General features: G+C 33.6%; 1 protein-coding gene across 1 annotated transcript in view; it reads right to left on the reverse strand.

The window, feature by feature from the left end:
• Positions 1-27500, reverse strand: part of LOC128641726 (uromodulin-like) — a 91102-nt gene that overhangs the window by 1437 nt on the left and 62165 nt on the right. Inside the window, exons 8-13 of the mRNA XM_053694251.1 lie at positions 23243-24034; positions 23048-23158; positions 19223-19428; positions 17070-17224; positions 13890-14135; positions 11696-11858 (exon numbers count right to left, since the gene is read on the reverse strand). Coding sequence (XP_053550226.1) covers positions 11696-11858; positions 13890-14135; positions 17070-17224; positions 19223-19428; positions 23048-23158; positions 23243-24034 — 1673 coding nt within the window. The remainder of the gene's footprint in view (positions 1-11695; positions 11859-13889; positions 14136-17069; positions 17225-19222; positions 19429-23047; positions 23159-23242; positions 24035-27500) is intronic.

The following is a 27500-nucleotide window of genomic DNA, read 5'->3' on the forward strand; positions in this document are numbered from 1 at the left end:
AATTGAATAAATAAAAAAAAATAGTATGTCTAATAGGAAGTTTATATAATCACAGTTCTTTTTAGGTAAAATGCTGCTTTCCTGAGCTATACACAAAGTACAGAACATAAAATATATGAGAAGATGTTTGTTTGGGTTTATTTCTGTATATGAAATAGCTGGTTTTATTCTTTGAAACCACTACCAATTAAAATATGTTGTTTTTACAGAGAAATCAGACCTCCTTATTTATTCACTTTCTATACACACACATGCTTCTTTATATTTGCCTGTTTACCAAAGCATAATACTGACGCCCTGATGATTAAAACATCCACAAAGTGGCGATATATTCAAAAGGTATCTGTTGCGGGATCGAGAAATATATTAAAAAGGACTGAAATCAGTGTTTGAAGGCAGTCTTGCTGATAGGTGTATTACTATATATCTCAGTGGGTGGCGACGATGGCGATATTTTCAAAGCAGAATTGCCACTTACATTGAAGATGTAATGTAAGTGATCCCTTTTATACGTTACACATGTACATTGCCTAATTTGTGCATTCGGTACACAACTGAATAAACAAATGGCAGCCTTCATGAATTAAAAGAATAAGGAAAAAATGTATTAATGAAAGGCTGTCATACATTCGTTTAATTTTTTTTCTGTCATTATTCGGATAGAGAATACAATTTTAAAAAACATTCCAATTTACTTATATTATCTAATTTGCTTTATTCTTTGGATATCCTTTGTTGACGAAAAAGCAATGCACTTGAGTGAGCCAATCACACGAGACATATATGTGCAGCCAGCAATCAGCAGCTACTGATGCTATTTATATATGCTTTTCAACAAAGGATATCAATAGAATGAAGCAAATTAGAAAATAGAAGTAAATTGGAAGGTTGTTTAAAATTGTATTATGTTTCTAAATGATTAAAGAAAATAATTTATGTATAAAATGTTTATCTGTAATGAATCAACTTTGTAATATACTTTTATTAATTATTTTTTTGTTGCCCTATTTTCATATAATTTCTGTATTATCTAATTCTCAGAACTTAAAATGCACCCTGTCATCTTCTCAAGGCTAACCCTGCTACATATTGGCTTTAACTAATAACAATTACAAAACAATATACTTTATACCAACATTATAACTCTGGCTAGCCTTGTTGTCAGCAGACTAAAACAATGATTGGCTACTCCAAATAAGGTAAATAGTGGGAGGAGTTTGCCTATTGAAAAGCAATTGCAAAAAAGGATGTTAATTTTGTTTTAAAAATATTTAGACTTGGCTGATATGTTATTCTTTAGCAACACAACATGAATGTCTTGTAATTACAAAGTGTAATTGGTTAATGTGCCTTTTATGTTTTTAGATGAGTAATTGAATATAGGTTTGAATATTAGGATATGGGTTCATGAATGATGCAATATTTGGTTGATATTTCATTTGTATATAAAGTTAAATGACAGAAAGACAATAAATAATTGGTGAATTCTTCAAATGCAGAAATAAAAATGTGCACAAAAAATTCAATGCAATCAAAAGAAAACAAAAAAGACAACAAGCATTTTTAAGGAATGTATATTTATTTAATTTAAAAAAAAATGGCAAATAATCCAGTTTTATTAGAGAATATTTGCAGAATCATTTTATTATTATCAGTTATTTGTAGAGCACCAACAGATTCTGCAGTTCTATAAAATCTTATTTTTTTTCTTAAAGGGCCATGGTACCCAAATGTTGAAACACTTGAAAGTGATGCAGCATAGCTGTAAAAAGCTGACTAGAAAATATCTCCTGAACATCTCTATGTAAAAAAAGAAAGATATTTTACCTCAAAATGTCCTAAGTATTCAAACCCCATTGCAAAGGACTTTAAGCAGCAAATCAGTATGTCTGTCCCGGGTCAGGCAAGGGAGCGAGCTTCTTATTTCCCTATTCAGTTTAATGAAGTTTACTATAAAATCTCATGAGTAAAATAGTTCATGACCTCAGCACTGTTGATGCTGATTGGCTGCTGTTCATTTCTTCATTATTTTTTTACCTGCAGCTGAAATATAACTTTTTACACAGCACTTACTCTGGTGAGCTGAAGAAATTGTGAGGTAAAATATCTTCCTTTTTTTTACATAGAGATGCTCAGGTGATATTTTGCTTTTTACAGTTATGCTGCATCAGTTTCAACTTTGATTTAGCACATGCGTATTATGTCCCTTTAATGAAAGATTCTTACATAGAATATGTAGCATTTCAATTGAGCACATATGATATGTACCGTAACAGTAAAAACGTGCCATGAAAAATCTAGACAATTCATACAAACAAATAGAATGACAACAGAAATCCAAACATTGCCAGCAGATCTAAGCAGACTGCCTTCCCTGAAAAAATATAAAGACATTTGTTATTTGTCTGATACAATCATCAACATCTGATAAGTATCTGCATATGCTATATTATAATATATATATGGGAGTCTATAAAGAGTCATCCAACTTAGCTTAAAGGGACATACAATTTAAAAAAGAAAACCCTGTGGTGTATTAGAGCATTTCATTATTGCAATATTACTTGAATAAGGGGGTTAAGCAGTTGCATAAATGCACTTCTGGGAGCTATGTGAATACATCTGTTGAGCAAATGACAAAAGGTGCATGTGTTCAGCTAGCTCCCAGTAGTGCTCCTTAGCCTACCTTTTCAATAGACAAGTTCATTCATTTTGTTACGAATACAAATTCATTAACCAAACAAGAATATTCTTTTTTTGTTTTACAAAATAAAATCCATATAAATCCAACAACATTTTTAAAAAATAAATACATAGTGACTAAATTCGCCAGTATTCATTTGTTTCCTTTAAATTACCTTTGGGGTTAAAAATACATGAAGGCAATGGAGAGCAACGCTAATCCCAACTCTTCTTCACAGAACCCTGGGGTGGGAAGGTCTTTTAGCACAGACCATGGGATCTGCCTGACTAAGCCTTGTTTTAGCGCTCTGTGAAGAAAGATCAGAATAGCACGGCTCTCCAGCACCCTAGAGGTAAGTTTGTAACATTACAGGTGAACTTTTTCACCTGTAGCAAAGGAACAGTTAATTTTTTTAAAGAAAACAAAAAAAACATAAATGGTCCATGAATATTGAGTCTTCATTTAGTGTAAAAAACAAAAACAAATACTGACTAGCACAGCAGCAGAATATTTGGAAAACTACATTTTTTAAAGGTACAATAAAATCCAATTTTTTTCTTTCATGATTCAGAAAGAGCATGTACTTTTAAACAACTTTCCAATTTACTTCTATTAGCTAATTTTCTTCATTCTTTTCATATCCCTTTGTTGAAAAGCATATCTAAATAGGCTCAGTAGCTGCTTATTGGTGGTTGCACATAGATGCCTCGTGCGATTGGCTCACCCATGTACATTGCTATTTCTTCAACAAAAGATATCTAAAGAATGAAGCAAATTAGATCATAGAAGTAAATTGGAATGTTGTTTAAAATTGTATTCTCTATCTGAATCATGAAAGATATATTTTTTGTTTCATGTCCCTTTAATTATTCGGTCAGAAAGATTTGGCTAAACTGAATTTTTTTGCCGTGCACATGTTTACTTTTCAACAATGGATCCCAAGGGGTCTATTTATATATGTGCGGACAGACATGATCCGCTATAGCGAATCATGTCCGACGCACATCGATAAATGCCGACAGCATACGCCGGCATTTATCATTGCACCAGCAGTTCTTGTGAACTGCTGGTGCAATACCGCCCCCTGCAGATTAGCGGCCAATCGTCCGCTAGCAGGGGGTGTTAATCAGCCCTTTCGTACATGATCTCTCAGATTGTTATACGCCACCTCTGAGGCGGCATATTAGTTTAGGAACAGCGGTCTTAAGACCGTTGCTTCTTAACTCCTGTTTACAGCGAGCCAGAAGGCTCGCGCGGAAACAAGGGGAACAGGGGACATTCAGCCCTTGTTAAATAGACCCTCAAAAGTGAAAAGTAGATTTTATAATATAGGTAAATTGATGTGTCTAAAAATCATATACTCTATATGAACCATTACATTAAAATTGTATGCCCTGTCTGAATCATGAACGTTTAATTTTAACTAAACTGTCCCTTTAATATTTATCCAGAGAAAACTAGAAAATGGAGTATAACGCAATTACATTTTTGCATCTGTTACTCATCATCCTAAAGTCTCTCCCCCCAGGAAATGACCAGCAGGCAGAGAGTCGTGCAGTAACAACAGACTATAACCAGTAGGATAATAACTAAAAGTTTAAAGGGGCGTGGAAATCCATGTGAGTGTAAATAAAAACAAAAATTGTTCCACTTTAATTCTCTTATCAAATTTACATCTTTCTCTGTATATAATTAATTGGGAGCTGTATGGCAGGGATGTATGCAACAATTAATAACATTATCACACACATTGCTACACATACATCTGCCATATAGTGTTTAAAGGGACACTAAATTGAAAATTAAACTTCCATGATTGAAATTGAGCAAGCAGTTTAAAAAAAAAAGGTTTCAGTTAATTTTGATTATCAAATAGTGCGCAGTCTTTTTATATGCACACTTTCTGAGGCACCAACTTCTACTAAGCTTGTGCAAGAGTTCACAGTGTAAACAAACACAAGTTTGTCATTGGCTGATGGCTGTCACATGATACAGGGGGCAGGAAATGGAAGCACATTTTGAAATTATTGCATTGTCTTGTTATGGTATATATGTTGACAGGGGCGTATTTAGGTTTTGTGCTGCCCTAGGCACTCAAAATTCTGCTGCCCCCCCACCCCATCCCAAGTTTAAGGCCTTTTTTTAGACATAATATTTTTGGGGCAGGGTGTAAAAAATAAAAAAAATAATGTCTTTTTAAGTAGATGTTCACCAGGGCTTGCATTCACTCTGGTCACACACGCACACACATATATATACATATTATATATATATATATATATATATATATATATATATATATATATATATATATATATATATATATATATATATATATATATATATATTAAGACATTATTTTGCAAGTCAAATGATTAAAGTGTTTATATCAGAAAAAAATATCCTTCACTGTATGCGTATGATAGTTTGTCAGTAGGTAGTTGTGTAACCTTAAACATTTTCTTTGGTGATTGACAGTTATTTAAGCAAAATATCTGCTTGGATAAATATGTAATGAATATACAAACTGGCCTTTAAAAGTACTTAAAAAATACAACAGTAGTTATGATAGGTTTAGGAATTGTATCCTAGTCACATGATACAATAATAATAATAAAGTATATACTTGTATTGTTTCTGAATGTATTAAATGCATACAGTGATTTGGAAAGAATAATTATGGACTCTAGAAAGAGACCATAAAATTCAAAACACAGGCGCTAAAGCAGCTTAAAATAGAAAATATATAAAAAATGGTTTGTGAGCATATAGCGCAATCTATATATGCAAATAATGACACCCAGTGCGGATTGAATCAACAAAAGAAGTGTGAACAATAGAAATATATAAAATATATATATTTAATTACATAAGTGAAAAAATAGAATAAAATGATTTGCACACATAAAAGCGCTGATCAGGCGCAATATTGAAGTGTAGTATACATATTAGCAACAATATAATACAAAAAATGAAACAATGTGAAAAGTTTAATCAATTTCCAGTTGAGATTCGATGTGATGATTTTTTCAATTAGCCCAGATTTTGAAGGAGGATTTAGATCTTCAATAAGAGCTGGAACGAGATGAGGAAGACCAATAAAACGACAGAAAAGGCAACAAAATATGGTTTTCACTTCTACTTACACCGGAGATCGGTGGTTGAATCCTATATGTTCCTTTCAGTAGCGTAAGGCTCCAAACCGCAGTGGGCAGCGACAATCAATCCAGCAAAAAATATGCAAACACCTTTGCACAGGTAACTGGAAAACTGCACCTACGGAGGCCGGAGAGAGACAAGAACAGAACAGTTCTGTTCTGTTCTTGTCTCTCTCCGGCCTCCGTAGGTGCAGTTTTCCAGTTACCTGTGCAAAGGTGTTTGCATATTTTTTGCTGGATTGATTGTCGCTGCCCACTGCGGTTTGGAGCCTTACGCTACTGAAAGGAACATATAGGATTCAACCACCGATCTCCGGTGTAAGTAGAAGTGAAAACCATATTTTGTTGCCTTTTCTGTCGTTTTATTGGTCTTCCTCATCTCGTTCCAGCTCTTATTGAAGATCTAAATCCTCCTTCAAAATCTGGGCTAATTGAAAAAATCATCACATCGAATCTCAACTGGAAATTGATTAAACTTTTCACATTGTTTCATTTTTTGTATTATATTGTTGCTAATATGTATACTACACTTCAATATTGCGCCTGATCAGCGCTTTTATGTGTGCAAATCATTTTATTCTATTTTTTCACTTATGTAATTAAATATATATATTTTATATATTTCTATTGTTCACACTTCTTTTGTTGATTCAATCCGCACTGGGTGTCATTATTTGCATATATAGATTGCGCTATATGCTCACAAACCATTTTTTATATATTTTCTATTTTAAGCTGCTTTAGCGCCTGTGTTTTGAATTTTATGGTCTCTTTCTAGAGTCCATAATTATTCTTTCCAAATCACTTTATCAATTGAGGTTGGGAGTTTCCTCTTTATCACCACAGGTTTAATAGTTTCCCTTTTTTGCGCAGTTAACCCTTTTGTCTTTTTGTCTTTATTAAATGCATACAACATATTTTCAGTTGTGTTTTAAGTCACATAGTTGTATAGATTCAGCAATAAATTCTTATTCTTTGCATGTATGACGGATAGACAAACAGTAAATGTACAAGTATTTAGTGACTAATCCGTTTAAGTATTTTAATGCCTAATGAAGATGTATTGAAGGGAGAAAGGCATATGCTGTTTCACAGTGGTCACGTTGTAGTGCACACTGCACTGCAATAGCCGGGCCAGCGATTTAAGTCATTAGTAATTGGTTGATTTAGCCACCCGGCCCTGAGTTCAGTAGAGTGGCCCTAGGGACTCAAAATTCTGCTGCCCCTTAAAAATCTGCTGCCCTAGGCACCGGCCTTGTTAGCCTATGCCTTAATACGCCCCTGTATGTTGATTATGCAGTTCTACTGTATTAATGGTCCTTTTAAAGATACGCACACTTGTGAGCCAACCTCAGTATGTTCTCATAAAAATTTGGATAGGTTTTTCTTTAAAATTGCTTAATCATGAAAAGTTAATAAGATGAATCCTATACATTTGCTTTATTTAGCTTTATATTGCTGTGTGTCTGATATGCATAATTTTTCTAATTCATATTTTCAGTGCTTATGCCCATAATTTGTAATAGGAAACATTATTTTGTAAGCATACAGTAAGGATCTACATGAAGACAACAAATAATTGATTCATAAAATAAAGCGCTATTAACTGTTACTTACCAGCACCATCTCTTTCATTCTCATCTGTGAGAAAAAAATAATAATAATTATTATATATATATTTAAAGACTATTTAAGCAATATAATATCTAAATTAATATTTTAGGGAAATGATATTTATTTTGTTAATAGATTGCAGGCTAGATGCAAAATATATAATAGGAGTAAATAATAAAGTTGCTTAAAATTGCTGCTCTATTTGCATCATGAAACAAACATTTGGGTTTTGTGTCCTTTTAACTTTTTTTTAGGTTCTTTTGCACTTGCTGAATTTACACATACATTTAAAAAAAATTGGATGGGGGAGGAACAAAACAAATGATAGCTTGTTTTTTCGACAAACTAAGGGCTAGATTATTAGTGGAGCTGGTATTACAAGTAAATCGCAATTTGAACGCAAGCTCGTGTCCACATTGCTAGGAAGCATTACGCTCATGAGAGTACGCTTCCATAGGCTCCTATGGGATCCTCCTTCTGATAACATCAGACACCACATCAGAACGTTGCTCAGTGAAGGGGTAAGTAGCGCAGCGATGGGCAGCATTTTTAAATATATATGTATACAGTCATATACATGTATATTTACATTGCGGTCTATGAGAACACACAGTTCCCATAGACTGCCATTTTTAACCCACCATTTTTAAAGCCCCAAAACTGCCTATTGCAGTTATTTTTTATTTTAAAAAAATGCTAGATTTAAAAAAAACAAAACTATAATGCCCTCTATTTTGAGGGCATTTGGGGTACTTTTAGAAAATTAACCAGATATCTAATCACTGGTTAATATTTGGAGCGCTATTTGCTCATAACGAGCTTGTAATTGCTGGTAAATTATTGCGCGCCTGCAAACGCGCAAATTTGCTGTTTGCAGGAGCGTAATAATTTATTGCTCCATTTTTAATGTAGCCCTAATTATTTTATTTAAAAAATCACTTTATTTTGCAGAAATATCCTAACACTATGATATAGTGTTATCATACACATTTCTGTGTAATTGTACTATGGCATACATGGTATATAGCAACACAGGAGACATTAGTTTGTAAATATTTCACACATTTTATGTCCCTACTTTTACAATTCAATAACAATCAGCAAATAAAATTAATTATTTTTCTGACTTTTCTCCATCTTGTAATTATGCAGAAAACGAGTAGGTCTAAAATACTTATAAATAAAAATATTCAATTCATGTAAATTTTACATAAAAATTGATTTCCCAGAGGGGTGGCTTGAACCATTTTGACAATACATGTATGCACATATCCAAATCTTACTCGCCATTAGCAAAATAATATTTAAAAAGACCCACCAAACTTAAATTGCACAAAATGTAATTATTTAGAGTTTTTCACAAAATATCCTCTATTTGTACATTTATACTGGCCTTCAAATTGTTTTGATTCCTGCATCACTTTTTTTTATTAGTTTATAGAAACAAGTCACAGTGGTTCAAAAAAGCAGATTACCTATCAGAATCCTTTAGAAATCTCAATACAATACATAACTATTGTAAATTAAAAGTAGATCCTAGTATACAAAATGTGTTAAATGGCTTATTATTAAGGGCAATAAAGAAAAAAAATAACAGAAAAGGAATTTATGTGTTTTAAATAAAGTGAATTCAAAGACACCCATATTTTATCACTTGCCCAAAATGCATAGACAATATAAACCATTTGGCAGACTCAGGACCTGATTCTAAAAAGCTCTCTGGGCTGGAGAGATTCTATAAGAATGCTCGCTAGCCCTTCTATTTCCCTGGTGGAATTCTATAAAGCTACTTTGTACCCTGAAACAGGGTGTCTTGCTAAGGAGCATATACTGTATTTTCGTATGGGAGATGCATACATTACAAAAGTGCACAATAGAAATCGAAATTTAAAAATCAAACAAAATAAATAATTTAACCATTCACACACAAAATATGCAGAGAAACATTGTATTGTTAAGGGGCATCACAAATCGCAACACAATTTTATTTTCTCAAAAATGTAAACTCTGTATGTAAATTACACGTGAATAAATCATATTAACTGTGCACAAGGTAAATTATAGTTTAAGTACACTGGATGTGCAAAACAAAAACAAGAAATTTGTACTTAAAGTACAGAATACAAAGCGTAATTGTTTTTTCTTAAAATGTGCTAAACATGGGCATCCAATGGCATATATGAAATTTACTCTCAAATCCCTGTGTAGTTCTCTAAACATTTTCACACTACAATTCTTATTGGCTTTTTTATCGCAAGTTAAAAAAAGTTTTCACCAAAATACTTAAAACACAAATTATTCTGAAAGGAAAACCTATGCATACGAAAATAACAGCTAATTTAAGGTACAGTGCACTGAACACAGTGTAATTTGATTTGTATTAAGAGAAATATTCAAGTTTTAAATCATGCAAATTCGCCCTCCATTGCAAACTTTTACCTAACAGAGAGTACTCATTAATTTTATAGGAGACATCTCGCCACTCGCGGGGACAGCCCCATTTTATATAAAGTTCCATGAGGGCTGCCCTGTGAATGTTGACATGGAAAACCACTTCTAGACTTGCAAAGTACTTTATAGAATTGACGCCTCATTATTTTTAATTTTTTTTATTGAAAAATAAATTGATACAAATGAACAGATTGTAGTAATGCCATAATTACATTAAACATCATTATTTAAATTAATACTTTAATTTAATAGAAGGTTTAAAATGGGCTGCAGGATTTGGTTTTTTATTTATTTATTTATTATTATTGTTTAACTGTTTCAGTTTTTTGTGTGTATGCTAATGTGAACTATTTTATACAGGGAGTTAGTTTATAAAAATATATTAGCTTGTTTAATTGTATACAAGTTTTTGTATTCTTGGTATCTTTCAGAGTGGAACTCATTTGAGTTGCAATGTTGTGGTTAGTTTTACTATCTCTAGGTCATTCTCATACACAATACTGAACTATGAAATATCATCCATTTGTTTGAGTCAGGTATCAAGATATGGACTACTGTACGTCTTTGGGGGGAAAAAGTCTTGAAAATGTTCATAAAACCATGTGGCTACTAAATAAGGAAAGGGCAGCATGTATTCTCTCAGTAAATGCCAACACAATTAAATATTAGGACATGAAAAACATTTTTTTTCTTTCATGATTCAGAAAGAGCATTCAATTTTAAACAACTTTCCAAATTATTTCTATTATCTAATTTGCTTCATTCACTTAATATACTTTGTTGAAAAGCATGTCTAAATAAGGCTCAGTAGCTGCTGATTGGTGACTGCATATAGATGCTGTATATGATTGGCTCATCCATGTGCATTGCTATTTCTTCACTAAAGGATATCTAACAAATGAAGCAAATTAGATAATAGAAGTAAATTGGAATGCTGTTTAAAATTGTATTCTCTATCCAAATAATGAAAGAAAACATTTTGGTTTAATGTCCCTTTAAACTGATGGAAATGTTACCTTTTTTAATAAATGGTCCTAAAGTCACAGCAACGTCTTTAGAGCTGGGCTGATCACTGCGAGATCTGAATCCAGAGCAAATCTATAAGATATATATATATATATTATTGGAAAATAAAATAAAAGAGAAAAGAGAGAAAGAGGAAGAGAAAGAGAAAGAAAAAGAGAGAGAGAAAAAGAGAAAAGAGAGAAAGAGGAAGAGAAAGAGAAAGAAAAAGAGAGAGAAAAAGAGAAAAGAGAGAAAGAGAGAGAGAAAGAGAGAGCGAAAGAGAGAGAGAAAAGGAGAGAGAGAAAAAAGGAGAGAAAGAGAAAAGGAGAGAGAGAGAATGAGAGAGAGAGAGAGAGAGAGAGAGAGAGAGAAAGAGAAAAAGAAAGGAGTAGGCAAAGTGTTAATTAATTCAAAACAAAGTCAAACTATACTAGCATGTTAATTTATTTCAAAATTGCAAAAGAATCATACAATTACAAGGTATTTACTGTGCCTTTTTAAAGAAGTTGAATGACAGTTAACATTGCCTCTAGATAAAAAAAAGATCAACGTAAAAATAATTATTTTAACCAACTACTGCTTTCAAACTAAAAAGACAGTGCAGACACTGCCAGGATATTTGCCAAACATATTTCACAGAATTTGTAAACTACTAAACATAAACTAATCTATGCTTATAAAGCAAAAGTTTTTGCATTTGTGCGTGATTTTCTAACAATACTTTTTTTTATTTTTTAGTCCATGGACAGGTGCTGCCATCTAAAGGTTTATGTTGTGTACTTACAGGTTGACATGAATGTAACTTATTGTCACAAAGGTTAATTTCACAGTGCAGGAAGACGTTGCTATAATCTCCAACAAACTTAAACATCTGCACAGAGAATTGTCCTTGGCTTGAGATGCCGTTTGCAGGAACATTTATAGTTGGATCCTGTTTATTAGGGCAACTGGAAAGATAATAATATTTGTATTAATAAACACACAGTAGGGATGGGCAAATGTTTCTAAAAATTACAAATGTAAAATTAATTTTGATACATTTATTCGTTCAAATTGAATTTCGAATGTTTATATAACATTCTAACATTCTATTTTTGAATTTAGTTTTCAAATTTTTCAATAACATTTAAAAATATTTGTTCTAATAATTGAATGTTTAGCTATGTATTTTATATCACATTCACTTTTGAAATGTAATGTTCAAATTTAAATGTGACATTCGAATTTGAATGTAACATTTGAATTCAAAATAATATTTCTAGTCTAATCCTGTGTTTTATAAATTTAATATTCGAATTTGAATGTTACATTCGAATTCGAATGTAACTTTTAAAATAGTATTTCTAGTCTACAACTGTCTTTTATAAATGTAATATTTGAATTTGAATGGTACATTAGAATTCAAATGTAACATTCAAATTTGAAATATTATTTCTGGTCTAATACTGTGTTTTATAAATGTAATATTCAAATTTGAATGTTACATTCGAATTTGAATGTCTCATTCAAATTCAAAATAGTATTTCTAGTCTACAACTGTGTTTTATAAATGTAATATTCAAATTCAAAATAGTATTTCTAGTCTAATACTGTGTTTTATAAATGTAGTATTTGAATTTGAATGTTACATTCGAATTTGAATGTTACATTCGAATTTGAAATAGTGTTTCTAGTCTACAACTGTTTTATAAATGTAATATTTGAATTTGAATGTGACATCCGAATTTGAATGTAATATCCAAATGTGACATTCAAATTCGAATGTAATATTCGAATATGACATTCGAATTTGAATGTCACATTCGAATTCAAAAGTGACATTTGAAAACTGTAAATAACATTCGATAATATAATTTTTAAGAATATTCGTTCTTATTAAGATTCGATTATGTAAATTGACTAGCTACAATAACATTCGTTCTAACATTCGAATTCAAATATAAACACATTCGCCCATCCCTAACACACAGCACAGCATGTTTAGCATATACATTAAACATACAGAATAAATAGACCCCAAGTCCAGCAGTAATGATCTATCCACAAAGATACCAAACTACCATGACTTCATATTGACTTGAAATAGCTAACAATGAAAAATAAATCTCCAAGTCAGCTATTCTCTAACGGCAAGTTGTTTGTAAAGTCATTTTTCACAGTCAGCTCACACCGCCTAAGTCAGTTTTTATCAACTGTGTTAAAAAATAATTCAACTTTTCAAGTCCAAACAAATTAATAGCTAATGTTAGTGAGTACAAGTCACACGCCCTTCATCTATTGATTGGCTATATTTAATACTTAAGAACAAAACTATAGTAAGCTTCATGTGTGCTGATATATTAGACAAATATGGGCGTCAGTCATTAGTAGGTTAATCTAGACAGGAACAGCCACTTAAATGTAATAATCACATTTTGACAATTAAATACTCGTCTTAAATTCAAATACGATAATAATTCTATTAAACTACAATAATAAATATTAAAGGAATAGTCTAGTCAAAATTAAGCTTTCATAATTCAGAAAGAGCATCAATTTTAAGCAACTTTCTAATTTACTCCTATTATCAATTTTGTTTCATTCTCTTGGTATCTTTATTTGAATGTAAGCTTTGAAGCCGGACCATTTTTGGTTTAGAACCTGGGTAGCGCTTGCTGATTGGTGGCTACATTTAGACACCAATCAGAAAGTGCTACCTAGGTTCTGAACCAAAAATGGGCCAGCTCCTATGCTTAAATTCTTGCTTTTTCAAATAAAGATACCAAGAGAATGAAGAAAAATAAATAAAAGAAGTAAATTAGAAGGTTGCTTAAAATTACCTGCTCTATCTGAATCATGAAAATTTAATTCTGACTAGACTATTCCTTTAATTATAAAATTCCTTATTATATAATTAAAAATTAAAACATAATAATATCATAAAACAAAGTAATATACATTTATTTTAGCCATTGTATGCAGATTAATTGTGAACTCACCTGTCTTTGATAATGTCATATTTAACAGGATCCTCAAAATTTCTTGTAGGAGTTGCAAAGCAATTTTTCATCACCAAATCAAAATGAGATGTGTCTCCACCATCAAGAAAGACTCCAACATATAATATGGATTCTGTTGACAGTTTGACCTCTGTTTCCTCATAAGGTGTGGTGTAGTTCCCATCTTTATAAACAGCCATAATTACCTTAAATTGTCCAGTGCCTTCAATATCGACGTCTACTGAGCTAAAAACAATGTAAACAATGTAAAATGTCACAATCAGGTGGATACGTCAATTAAAAACATTATAATATAGATTGAAAATAATATAATGATGAGAGTATTTATTGGTTTTATTCTGCTATTATTTCCCATATAAACAGAGGTCTACACTTATGGAATGTATTGTTAACTGTGCATTGGCTCGTTCTGTTTGTTATTAGGTATTGCTATTAATTTAAAGGGACAGTCAAGTTAAACTTTCATGATTCAATTAGGGCATGTCATTTTAAACAACTTTCCAGTTTACTTTTATCACCAATTTTGCTTTGTTCTCTTGGTATTCTTAGCTGAAAGCTAAACCTAGGAGGTTCATATGCTAATTTCTTAGACCTTGAAGGCTGCCTCTTATGTAAATGCATTTTGACAGTTTTTCACCACTAGATGGCATTAGTTCATGTGTGTCATATAGATAACATTGAGCTCACGCACGTGAAGTTACCTAGGAGAGAGCACCGATTGCCTAAAATGCAAGTCTGTCAAAAGAACTGAAATGAGGGGGCAGTTTGCAGAGGCAAGGTAATGACAGAGGTAAAAAAGGTATTAATATAAGAATGTTGGCTGTGCAAAACTGGGAAATGGGTAATAAAGGGATTATCTATCCTTTTAAACAACAAAAATGCTGGTGTTGACTGTCCCTTTAAATTTTAATACATTGTTTGGATTTTCTTTAAAACATTGTCCATATGCTTAAATAATCTTTGTAAGTAGAATTTTAATTTATTATAATTTACTATTTCTATGTACATCAGAATAAATAAATGGAAAGTACTCTTCTTTGTCTCATTCATTTATTTCTTTAGTTCTTTCAGATATTTCTCAGTTTTGTTAATTTTTTAGTTCATAAATTTTGGTTAAACACTAATTACTTTTATTTTGGTTTATCCTAGTAATGAAAGAAATTAACTTGGAAAAATGGACAAAGCCAGATCCCTCCATCCTTACATGTAAAGGTGACTCCACTCAACAAGCTCTTCGGTCTTAGCTTTGCCTATGTACAGTGTGGTCAGGACCAAAGCTTCTCCTCCCTTTGGTTTCATACAGACTGCCCAGTGCATTAGGGGAGTGCTGTACTCTGCATTGGTTTGGCCCTACTAGTTGTGAACTGGCATGAAGGTGTTTGGGCAATATACAATGCCTTAAAGGGACATGAAACCCAAAAAAATTATTTTATAGTTCAGATAGAGCATACATTTTTAAGCAACTTTCCAATTTATTTCTATTATCTATATAGCTTCATTCCCTTGGTATCCTTTGTTGAAGAAACTGCAATGCATATGGCTGAGCCAATAACAAGAGGCATGTATGTGCAGCCACCAATCAGCATCTCTTTAACCTACTTAGGTATTCTTTCCAACAAAGGATACCAAGAGAACAAAATTAATTAGGTAATAGAACTAAATTGGAAAGTTGTTTAAAATTGCATGCTCTCTCTCTGAATCATGAAAGAAAATATTTGGGTTTCATGTATTTTTTTTATTATTTTCATCATGTAGCCAAAAGAAAGAAGATTCAATGTGCACCTTAGTTTCTGGAGGGCCTCTTAATTTTCTGCCCTTTGACTTCTCTGTCCCCAGGTGGTCTCAGGGTTAGTACAACCTTGAGTGTGCAGGAATCACATCTCACAGGTCCTATATTCATTCCTGGACACACTACTTAAGGCACACACATAGGGACCTTTGCTGTACGTTCACACATGTCCCTCGGTGCTTTGCTGAGCAAACACATTTATAATGGATTTGTCTTCACAGACAGCCAAGAAAGTTTAGAGAAAAAAGACCAGTGCTGTACTAAAATGCAAGCGGACAAGCTTCTCAACTCGAGAAGTTGTCTGTTTGCCTTTGCTACATAAGGGCAGAGGACGAACAGGATCCGCTGCCCGTTTGTATCATTACACTCGCAGGTGAGCCTCTCAGGTGAGAGAAGGGACTGTCAGTCACCACACCGAGAGCGAGCTCAGAGATGGTGTAGACTGTAAGAAGCAGTGATTTAATGACCGCTGCTTCTTACGCTGCTTAGTACATGGAGCCCAAAGTGTACCGAAGGTAAGTGGCTCTAGATTTAAAAGCTACAGTATAATATTACAACTTTATTGCAACCCTCAGACTACATACTTTTCTAAACCTTCTACTGAAATGTGAGTCTGCAGTGGCACCCACTAACACTGCACACTTTGTAGGGACATCTTGTGCTTTATGCCCTAATAAAGGGGAAAATGTATCAAGACTGCAGGAGGACAAGTTATAAGTAGAGAACCTGTCTGTCAGTGCAATCATCACTTGTGATGCAGCGTTTTGTGACACAATTTAACATTGCACTAGAATTACCTTCTGCAATGTCACCCCATTCTCTCATGCAACCAATTGCTGGGTGATTTATCTTGCTACTTCTGAGGTGGTGGAGAACTAAAGGAACAGATTCTGTTTCTTAAATTTGTGGCTGCAGGCGCGCTCATGCAGCCCCCTGAATCATGTGACAGCCATCAACCATATACACTGTGAAACTTTGCACATGTTCAGTAGTAGCTGGTGCCTCCAAAAGTGTGCATATAAAAAGAATGTTACATACATTGTATAATGGAAATTAATTGGAAAGTTTTTTTTACTAAAATTGCAATCTCTTTTGGAATCATGAAAAATTAATTTTGAATTTAGTGTCCCTTTAAATATTCAGTTATATATTTTTTCTTTCTCATTTCACCACACATGGCTAGTTTGTCTTTATATAAATACTATACTGTTTTAAAGATCACTGCAAACTGGAAATCCCATCTGTAAACTATATTTACAAACTAAACTTCATCAGTTATGAAAAAAAAACTATTTAAACAGAATCTCTGCAATTAATTAAAGTATTTTAAACTGCAAGCGGCCATTTTAGAGTTAAAAAATATAATAAACCTTAGAATTGGCTTCAAAGATGTCTGAAGAGAAAGTTTCATATCCAGAGGGTACACGCAGGAATAATGAACATAGACCTCTTCCCTCATGATGACCTGATCAGGGTCCGGTGGTAAATAAATTGTGTTCTTGTAAATGGCATGTGTGGTATTTTTCTAAATGGAAATAAAAAACACAGTTAGTAGAGCGCATATAAAACAAAAATGTAACTTTAGAATAAATGCTTTAGGAGTTATGTTATTATACGTTGTTTACTGTACAATACTGATTACTGAATAAATTAATTGTCAATGTTAAATGTCAATGTATATATATTAGGCTTGTTCATTTATTATGAATGTGAATTTGTGACGAAAACACGGATATTCACGTAATTTTCACAAAACGAATATCCATACGAATGCAACTAAGAAAACTAACAAACACTGACAAAATTCATCACTATTCATTTGTTTCCTTTAAATTAACTTGAAAGGGTTAAAGTCTTATTCACAGTGCCCTGGGCCATGCTAAATGTTGCCACTAATCAGCAAGCGCTACCCAGGGTGCTGAACCACAAAGGGCCAGCTCCTAAATTTACATTCCTGCTTTTTCGAACAAAAACTGATAATAGGAGTAATTAGAAAGTTGCTGAAAATTCCTGGTCTATCTGAATCATGAAAGAAAATAAAATTGCCAGTCCTTACACTGGCTCTCTAGATGCTGCAGAATAAAATAAAATAAAAAACTGTCTTTAGATCTGATCTGATAAGATTACAATTTAGAAAATTCATTGTTTTTTATTAGGCAAATGGATCCCTGACAACTTGTATCTGGTACATTTTCTTTTGCTAGTAAGTACATTACATAGGGTTGACTTTAGTTGTTTTTTTTGTTTGTGAAGAGGTCACACTGGGGAGAAGTCTAAGGGGTAGATTTAACAAAGGTCGAGCGGACATGATTTGCTGTAGCGAATTATGTCCGCTCAACCTCACTAAATGCAGACAGCATACGCAGTCAGCATTTAATATTGCACAAGCATTTCTGGTGAGATGCTTGTGCAATGCCTCTCACTGGTGGCTAATTGGCCGCTAGCAGGGGCTGTCAATCATCCTGATCGTATCAGATCAGGATGATATCAGTCCGCCACTTAAATGTGGCGGAGAAGTTAAGGAGCACTTCCGTTTCAGGCGGACCTGAAATTATGGGGTTTGGAAGCAGCATCCGCTGCTTAATAAATCAACCCCTAAGAGTGTGACCAGGGGCTGAACTACCATTGGTGCAGCAGGTACTGTTGCACCAGGGCCCAAGTGCTGAAGGGGACCATAGCAGCCAGTCTAAACATAGATATGTGCAGAATGTGTACAATCCTAATGCAGAGGAGCCTTTTGTTAGTGCAAAATCATTATACAGGGCAGCATGCATATTATTACTATTGTTTACTTCTGAGATACCTTTTGGGGGCCCAAATACATTTTGCACCAGGGCCCTCTGTTGAGTAGGGCCGCTACTGAGTGAGACATGCTTTGATTTTAGAAAATGTCTATATGATCTCTTAAATTGATTCATACTAATACCATATGCCTGAAGACGAATCTATTAGAATTTTTGAGTAGGGCTAATTATTTATTTTATTGTTGATTTACCAAAAGGTTACTCTTACTAAAGAGTCAAAAGATAAACTACATTCTCTACACATTGGTCCCATATGGTCTCTGTAGCTATTAACCTAAATTATGTAATAATATGCAGTAGGTACTTAAAATTCTGTGATGAGCTGAAGAGAATGGATTTTCCTGTCAGAACTGTCTCACATTGAGGTTTCCACTGGATCATATGGTGATTAAAGCCAATGCGGATAGTGATATATTCACAGAATCTTTGCCAAGGACACCTCTCTCCCAGGTCTAACCCCACAGAGGATCACACACACATTCTTAGCATAAAGTAATATATAATTGAAACAAAAGGCAAACCCTATCAATGAAAGCAGTCCTGCTATATATTGTAAATTTTGGGGTAAATCCCTGAAATTATACAAATGTGAATAAAGAAGTAACAAGCATGCAATACCCAAAGAATCTCTACTAATTTATTTATCTATCTATCATCTATCTATCTAATTTGAGCAATACATGCAGTTAATATCTATATATAATTGGAGTAATACTTACAGTTAAAGTATTTCCGCAAATTTTTGATTGTAGAGGGGATGATACAGACACAAGGCTGCCATTGCTTTCCAGGTATCCCACGCAATGTCTGTCAATGAGGTGGATGTTTTCAGTGTCCAGGTCAAGTGTCCTGAGCTCACATGCTCGAAATGAAACTTTAATCTCTGACTTTCCACATGTAAGTGTAGGTCGTAAGTCTTTAGGATCTTCAACAAAAAATAGTATCAACAGATTTAATTTAACTTTGTCTTCTGTATCAAATTAGGTTCCTCTGTACAACAGTTGGCATAAGATAATTAAGAGATATCGCACTATAGGGTCCTGATAATTACCACAGACAACCTTGTAGGTTACAACAAAAACTACCACATATTACCAGGAAACTAACTTTCTAATTACTACATATAATCACACATAGTTTTCAGAAATCGTTGTTAGTTTGTGATAATTTACAAGGTAGTTGGATATAGTTTGTATGTGACACTTGTGGTAGACTTATTATTACATATTAAATGATGTCTTATACTACATTTATTACATTTTATACTAATGTCTTATACCATCCAAAATGTGCTAAAGAAAATAATTTGTCTTTGATGCATATTTGGAAATAATGATAATACTGCTTGTGGAGACCACCAGTGAGCATGCAGGGATCATGCTACATCCATTTGTTCAATGTATACTGAGAAATTTTGTTATTTACACTTTTATGCCCCTTAACGTTACCCAAAATGCCATAAATCAAGATTTAATTCCATAAATAAGAAACTTGTGGTCATGCAGTGATGTTTTCCCCATTAATCATAGGGTGATATTTCCCTGTGTGATAATTTACATATTTAAAGAACGAGAAGTACTCAACCACAAACAAGCAATGGCTCGGTTACATTTTCTTTGGCAAGTCAACCCCTGAGAGCTGAATCTTTTAGCCCAAATGTGCTTTTCACAAAGGAGACCTTTCTTGGAGTATATAAGACTGAACCGGCCAAAAAAGAATTGTCTGGCATTTAACTACCAAGCAATCCTCCTTTTAACAAGGAATATAGCAATCAAAGAGAATCGTTCTAGTCTTCTTTTGGCCTCATCGGTGAGTTGAAGCCATATTCTTCCAAGCAGATTGGGAAATGAGTCCACGTCTGGATTTCCCAGAGTCATAATACACAATTTTATAGAAAGAGAAGAACTCCACAAGGAACTAACAATGGCTCAGTAGCTTTTTCTTGGGCAAGTTGCCACCTGGGAGCAGCCTCTTTTAGCGTAATTGCACTTTTCACAAAGAATATTTTTTCCTTTCGTATATATCAGTCTGATCTCATCTAAAAATGATAACCCAGCCCGAAAACACCAAACAATTCTCCTCTAAGCAAATACTGTAAAGTAGAAAATCTATATCTGATTTCCCCAGCACCCTTAGAAAGATATACTGTATTTCATGGTGACAATTTACATATTTTAAAAAAAGTGTGCAACCAAAAACAATATGTGGCTCAGTAGCTTGTTCTCTAGGACAACTTTACGGACAAATATAACAGGCTAAGTTTCCTAAGAGGAAGTTCCAGCCCAGCCCCACAAAATCATTTTGTTCATCTTTAGACCTAATCAGTGAGGTGCATCATATCCCTCTAGGCTCAATGGATAGGGAGTCCAAATCAGGGTTCCCCTCTAACCCTTAGGGAGACATATCCCAGGGTGATAATTTACATATTTAAATAAAGAGAAACACTTAACCATAGACTAAGTAGTTTATTTTGGTAAGTTATCAACTAGGAGCAGCCTCTTTTAACCCAATTCTGGGCCAGATTACGAGTGGTGTTCTAACTGTTACACGCAATCGAAAAGGGGTTTATTTTGGGTGTTTGCACACGCCGGTTTGTAGTGCTCGTATTACAAGTTTAAAGTAAATGTGTATGCGAGAGTACACTTGTGATTTACGCTAGATTGATTACCACATCCTTAGAGCTCTGGTTAATGTTTTGCAAAACAAAAGTGTCACAAAACACATACAAAATAAATTAAAAAGTTCAGTTACACTCATAATAACACTATCTAATAAAAATTATAAAAAGAAAATATTGCATAAAAAAGTTATAAGGGCTCAAATATATGAGGTCTCAGGTGTTAGAAAAAAAGGCAGACAAAGGGCTTTAACATAGAGATACATACATACACGTCTAAATATGTACATGTACATATGTATTTATGTGTTTATATGTGAATATATGTATTTAGAGACACATATACACATATAAACATACAAATACATATGTACACACATACTCTATAGATATTGGAGCACTTTAAAGTTAAAGTGATGGTAAATCCTAGCGTTTGTGAAATGCTAGGATTTACCAGTGGAACAAAGAAAGGGGACTTTCAGTCATGAAGTATTAAATATTTCATGCTGAAAGTTCCTTTATTTGTCTGAAGCGTTCGCCGCGCTAAGTGCCTCAGACAGCCCACGGCAGAACGTTATTTTGCTTTGAGGTGACGTTTCCACCTCTTAGCCAATAGCTGTGCAGGCTATCCGGCTTGGCCCCAGCTGGCCCGCATTATATATATATATATATATATATATATATATATATATATATATACACATATACATATTCTATGGGTTATATATAATTTTTTACAGTATGTATAATATTTTTTTATATTTTATACTTCATTTTTCACAAACACACTTTAAGATGACTAATTCTTCATGTGTGCGAAACCTACATCGCCTTAGACCTAAATCGTGAAGAATGAATCTAGTTACGCATAATTTACTTTACTATGTTCTTCACATATATTATTAAATATATATTTCTATATATATGTGATAATTTTAATGTAAAATATATATATATACCTATACATCTTTAGGAATAGATATACAGGTATCGGTATATACAGATATATATTACCCCTTAAGTGAAGAATATTGGAATGTGTAAATATGCAGTAAAACACATAAATATTTCAATACATCTGGACACATATATATATATATATATATATATATATATATATATATATATATATATATATATATATATACATACATACAAATATTTAGACGTGTATGTATATATACACTATAACCCTTTGCAATCAAACACCTTGTCATATACCATTTAGCTTTGAGTCCTTAAAACTTTTTTTTTATATTTATATGAATAATTTTTTATCAGATAGTGTTTATATGAGTAACTGTAATTTAAAATGTTATTATGTTTTGTTTAGTGCAACTTTTAACGCACTACCTTTTATACAGGTTGCTAATCATGCAAACCCGAAGAGCGTAAATCGCGATTACACTCTCCCAATCGCGTTTACTTTCAATATGTATTACGAACGATATTTTTTTAAAATCCGATATCGCTCTTGTGCAAAAGTTAGTGCACCATTTGTAATCAAGCCCTTAATTATATTGTTATGGAAGCAAAAGATATATGGTCAAAGCAGATGACAATGTGTTTGAATGGAGTTTTTATTACACTCTATCAGTAATTTCAAAGGGTTATGGAAATCAATTTAAACTGAGGAATTAAAAAGTATTATTATTATTTATTATTATACTAATAATAATAATAATAATAATAATATGTGTAATGTGCCAACCAATGCAATAAATAAGACAGGGAAAGCAGACTGGGACTGGAGGGTTATTGTGCCCTAGACAACCTTATAGCTAAGTTTGTGATACATGGATTGGAATGGTTTAACATTTGAAGAACCATGCAAAGCACTATGCATAGATATGCAGATAACTTGGTATGGAACCCAAAGTAAGTGTTTAAAACATTTTCTTTTGTGTGCGTTTGTTAGAATACATACCAGTGATGCTAGGACCATATTTGCAGAAACATTTATGGATATTACCAACCAATCTACATTCCTCATCTGGGGCACATAAGCATGAGTCAGGCGTTTGGGCAGTAGCTGGATCTGAATGAACAAACAATTCTGTTTTAACCGTTGGCTTCTAAACATATTGTTTTAATACTGTATTCTGCAATAAAGATTCTTTACCTGTACAATATGACAAGCTGCAGGTTGGAGTTCCACTTAATTTGTAGACGTGGTATCCACCAGGACAAGCCTTAATATATATGTCTGATGACCAATTACAGCAATGTCCGCTCCAGGCAGCGCATGAAGTTTTACGTACAATACCATCTCCGAGCATAGGGTGGGCCCCATTTAACCACATTGGGGCAGCTGTACCGCAGCTATTTTCAGGAACACAGACTTCTGGAATACGACTTCCCCCACTGCCTTCAAATCGATGCCACCCATATTTGTCACTGTCACAGTGTATAGGATATACAGCTGTGTTAGCAGTGCTCCTCCAGGGCTCATTAAGACTTGTATAATTAAGACATGGGTCAGAACAATAAGCCGATCCACTGTGCTCAATGCATTCCATCCCAAATCCACACACGCCACTGGCGCATGAATCCATTTTACAGTAATATCCATCTCCAGAATATCCAGGCTTGCATGCACAAGTATAGTAACCAATGTAGTTTGTGCATTTGGCATCAGGATGACAACTGTTGAGTTCAGGGCTTGAGCATTCATTAATATCTACACAAATATTTCCTGAGGTTATGTTGTACCCACTTGGACAAAGACAGGTATAAGAACCAACGTTATTTAAACAGATATGAGTACAGTTGTTTGTCCAGGAATAAGCACATTCATCAATATCAAAACATGAAAGTCCATCTCCATTATATCCATCTTGGCAGACACATGTCTGAATGCCAAAATGTTCTTCACAAATTGCATTGTGGTGACATAATGAGCAGTCATCAGTAGCTGAAGAAAAATACATTTTTAATACAATTAGCCATCTGACTGGATTATTAGAATACTTATGTTAAAATACTGCACAATTTTGAGAGAACATTAACAAATTTACAGTGTTATTAACCCCTTGGTTTCCAGACAGGGGAATGGTTAAAGACCCCATTCCATCAGCTACAGGGTATATTTATCTTTATTCCTAAAATTAAACCCTAAACATCTCTCAAACTCTTCCTCAAAATCTACCCCATGACTCATTACATGAATGTAACACTGAAAACAATGTATCTAGGGACCAATGTCATCACCTAACCTTTAACTCCTTCCCTCAACTTTAAAGTGACATGAAACCCAAACTTTTTTTTTTCATGATTCAGATGGAGCGTACAATTTTGAAAAAACACTTTACTTCTATTACTCTATTATCAAATTACTAAATTCTCTTTGTATCCTTTAATGAAGAGCATACCTAGATAAGTAGAGTGCAAGTGTCTAGACCTGGGATGGCCAACTGCCAGCCCATGGGCCACATGTGGCCCTCTGCACTACATTTTGTGGCCCCTGTGCTATAGTTTTGTGTCCCCAGGAATAAAGCAAAACTAAAAATGTGTGCTTTGGCGAATTCTGGTAGTGGCCAGAACCCAAAAGAGTCCTCTAGAGGGGAGAACAGCAGACAGAGGGTACCCTACTACTTTACCTAAATGAGGCTCTATGGCACTGGACATTTTAGGAAATATATTATTATTTGTGTGTAGCCATAAATTTATACATGGCCCTTGAGACTTCTAAAATACTAATCTGTGGCCCCCGTGTGTTATGAAGTTGGCCATCACTGGCTGGACCATGATATGGCAGCAGTTTTGCAAGAATACTTTAAACAGTTAAAACACTGCTGCCACCTAGTGATCACAAATATTCCCGTATAGAACTACATTTTTATAATTTATACTTTGTCTTAACAACCTTTCTTTATGTGCATACACATATATATGTAACCTTTGATTCAAAGGAGACATAAAACTAGTTCCAAAAATTGATCCGATCAAACTCTTAGTTGAGTAGACAGGGGACTTGTCACCACCTCTTGTTTTATTCCTTACCACCTCAATTATAGACCAGGTTAGGGATCTAACTTCTTTATTATGCTTGGTCTTAAAATGCTGTACAAGGGGTGTTGACAGTGCACCCTGTTTGATATTACACAGATGTTCCCTTATTCTTCCCGGTGATGAGACCTACGTACTTCACAGAGGTTACAAGTAAGGAGATAAAACGCATAGGTGGATCTGCAATTAAAATATGCTTTGTGTTCAAAAACTTCACCTGTCACAGTACTCTCCCACTTCTATGAATTCACATGAGGTAGAGTGCTGATAACTACATCTGTATACCCCTTTAAAACGAAGCCAGCAGCTACTGCATTTCCTCCTTACCACAGAAAGTGAGTGCTATGTGTGTTTGACAGACCGCCATAGTGTATATGATGTACTTGTTTTTTTTTTTGTCCAGGCACCTCATAAACTGAGCAGCTTCCTTATATATGCAACCATTCCTGGCTATTGACACACTGAGTTGGCAGGTGCTGCAGTTTCTTTGTATTTTAGATACAAGGTAATCACAGAGGTAAAAAGTATTAATATAACAATGTTGGTTATGTAAAACTGGGATATGGTAAATAAAGGGATTATCTTTTTTTTAAGCAATACAAATTCTGGATTAGACTGTCTTTTTAAATAAAGTTAAAGTAGTATCTAAAGTTACTACTGCAAACCAAAAGCTGCACAAAACAATAAGATTTTTTTTTATAATACAGTTCAGATTTGTCAAAAGTAAAGCTTATATACTTACTGGCTGTAATTGATCAACTGACAAGGGAATTGCTGGATGATTATTGAATAGTTTAAAACTGTAAATCTGAAAACTATCCATCTGTATAAAATCCTGTCCTGCCTTCAGAGTAATGTTTTTTTTTTGTTTGTTTGTTTTTTGCATTCACCCACTGTTTTTAAAGGAACATTTATTTAGCATTTTCAAACAAATGCAGTGAATGAAACAACTCTACAGAGTTGTATACTACATTGTCTTTGTGGTTTATTCTTCTTATTATTTACTCTTGGTTTCTTTTTTTTTTTACCTTATGCCAATAATATAATTAATTTAAAATACATTTACATCAGATGCCAAACTGATTTTTTATTTCTCTTAAAAATCTCTGGAACAAGGAAACAAACTTACTTGATGTGCTGTTGCCTGGAAAAATAAAAAAACATAAAAAAAAAATATTAGAAAAATAATTCCCAATATTGCTACAAATCTTTAAATATAGAAGTATGAGTAAACAGCAATGATTAAATGAATATAAGGAAAGCTAAGATTCCAATTAAATCTGAAGCTAAGCAACATATGGTTATATCTATTAGTAGCATTGGATTTTACAATTTTTGATTATGAATGTTTTTAAAAGGACAAAATTCAAACTGAAATATTCATTATTCAGATAGAGCACATAGTTGTAAGAGACTATATAATTTATTTACATCATCAAATTGTGCACAGTCTTTTTATATACACATTTAATCAGGCGCCAGTTACTAATGAGCATGTGCAAGAGTTTAAAGTGTAAACATAGGGGCCAAATTACCAAGCTCCGAATGGACCTTGACGCCCCTGTTTCTCGCTGGAAACAGCAGTTATGAAGCAGCGGTCTTAAAGGGACATTAAACCCAAATTTTTTCTTTCATGATTCAGATAGAGAATACAATTTTAAACAACTTTCTAATTTACTTCTATTATCTAATTTGCTTCATTCTCTTGATATTCTTTCCTGAAAAGCATATCTAGATAGGCTCAGTTGCTTCTGATTGGTGGCTGCACATAGATGCTTCATGCGATTGGCTCACCCATGTGTATTGCTATTTTTTTAACAAAAGATATCTAAAGAATGAAGAAAATTAGATAATAGAAGTAAATAGGAATGTTGTTTAAATTGTATTTTCAATCTGAATCATGAAAGAACATTTTTGGGTTTAATGTCCCTTTAAGGCCGCTGCTTCATAATTGGTCCGCCTGCTCTGAGGCTGTGGACATTAATCCGCCCGACCCTATACGATCAGGTTGATTGACACCCCCTGCTAGCGGCTGATTGGCTGCGAATCTGCAGGGGGCGGCATTGCACAAGCAGTTCAGCATTCCTCAATGTCTGTTGGACATGATCCACTGAGTGGCTCATGTCGGACAGACCGATGATTAATCGGCCCCATTAAAATACATTTTTAAATTTGTCAGACAAAAATAATTGCCCATCTAAAGGGACATACAACCAAAAAATAGTATTTGATTCAGATAGAAAATACAATTTTAAACAATTTTCCAATTTACTTCTATTGTCAAATGTTCTTTGTTTTGTTTGTATCCTTTGTTGAAAAGCAGTGATGTAAGCTGAGGATTGTGCACGTGTCTGCAGTACTAGATGGCTGCA

This window comes from Bombina bombina, chromosome 11, assembly GCF_027579735.1.
Source record: "Bombina bombina isolate aBomBom1 chromosome 11, aBomBom1.pri, whole genome shotgun sequence".
In the NCBI taxonomy this organism is placed as follows: Eukaryota; Metazoa; Chordata; class Amphibia; order Anura; family Bombinatoridae; genus Bombina; species Bombina bombina.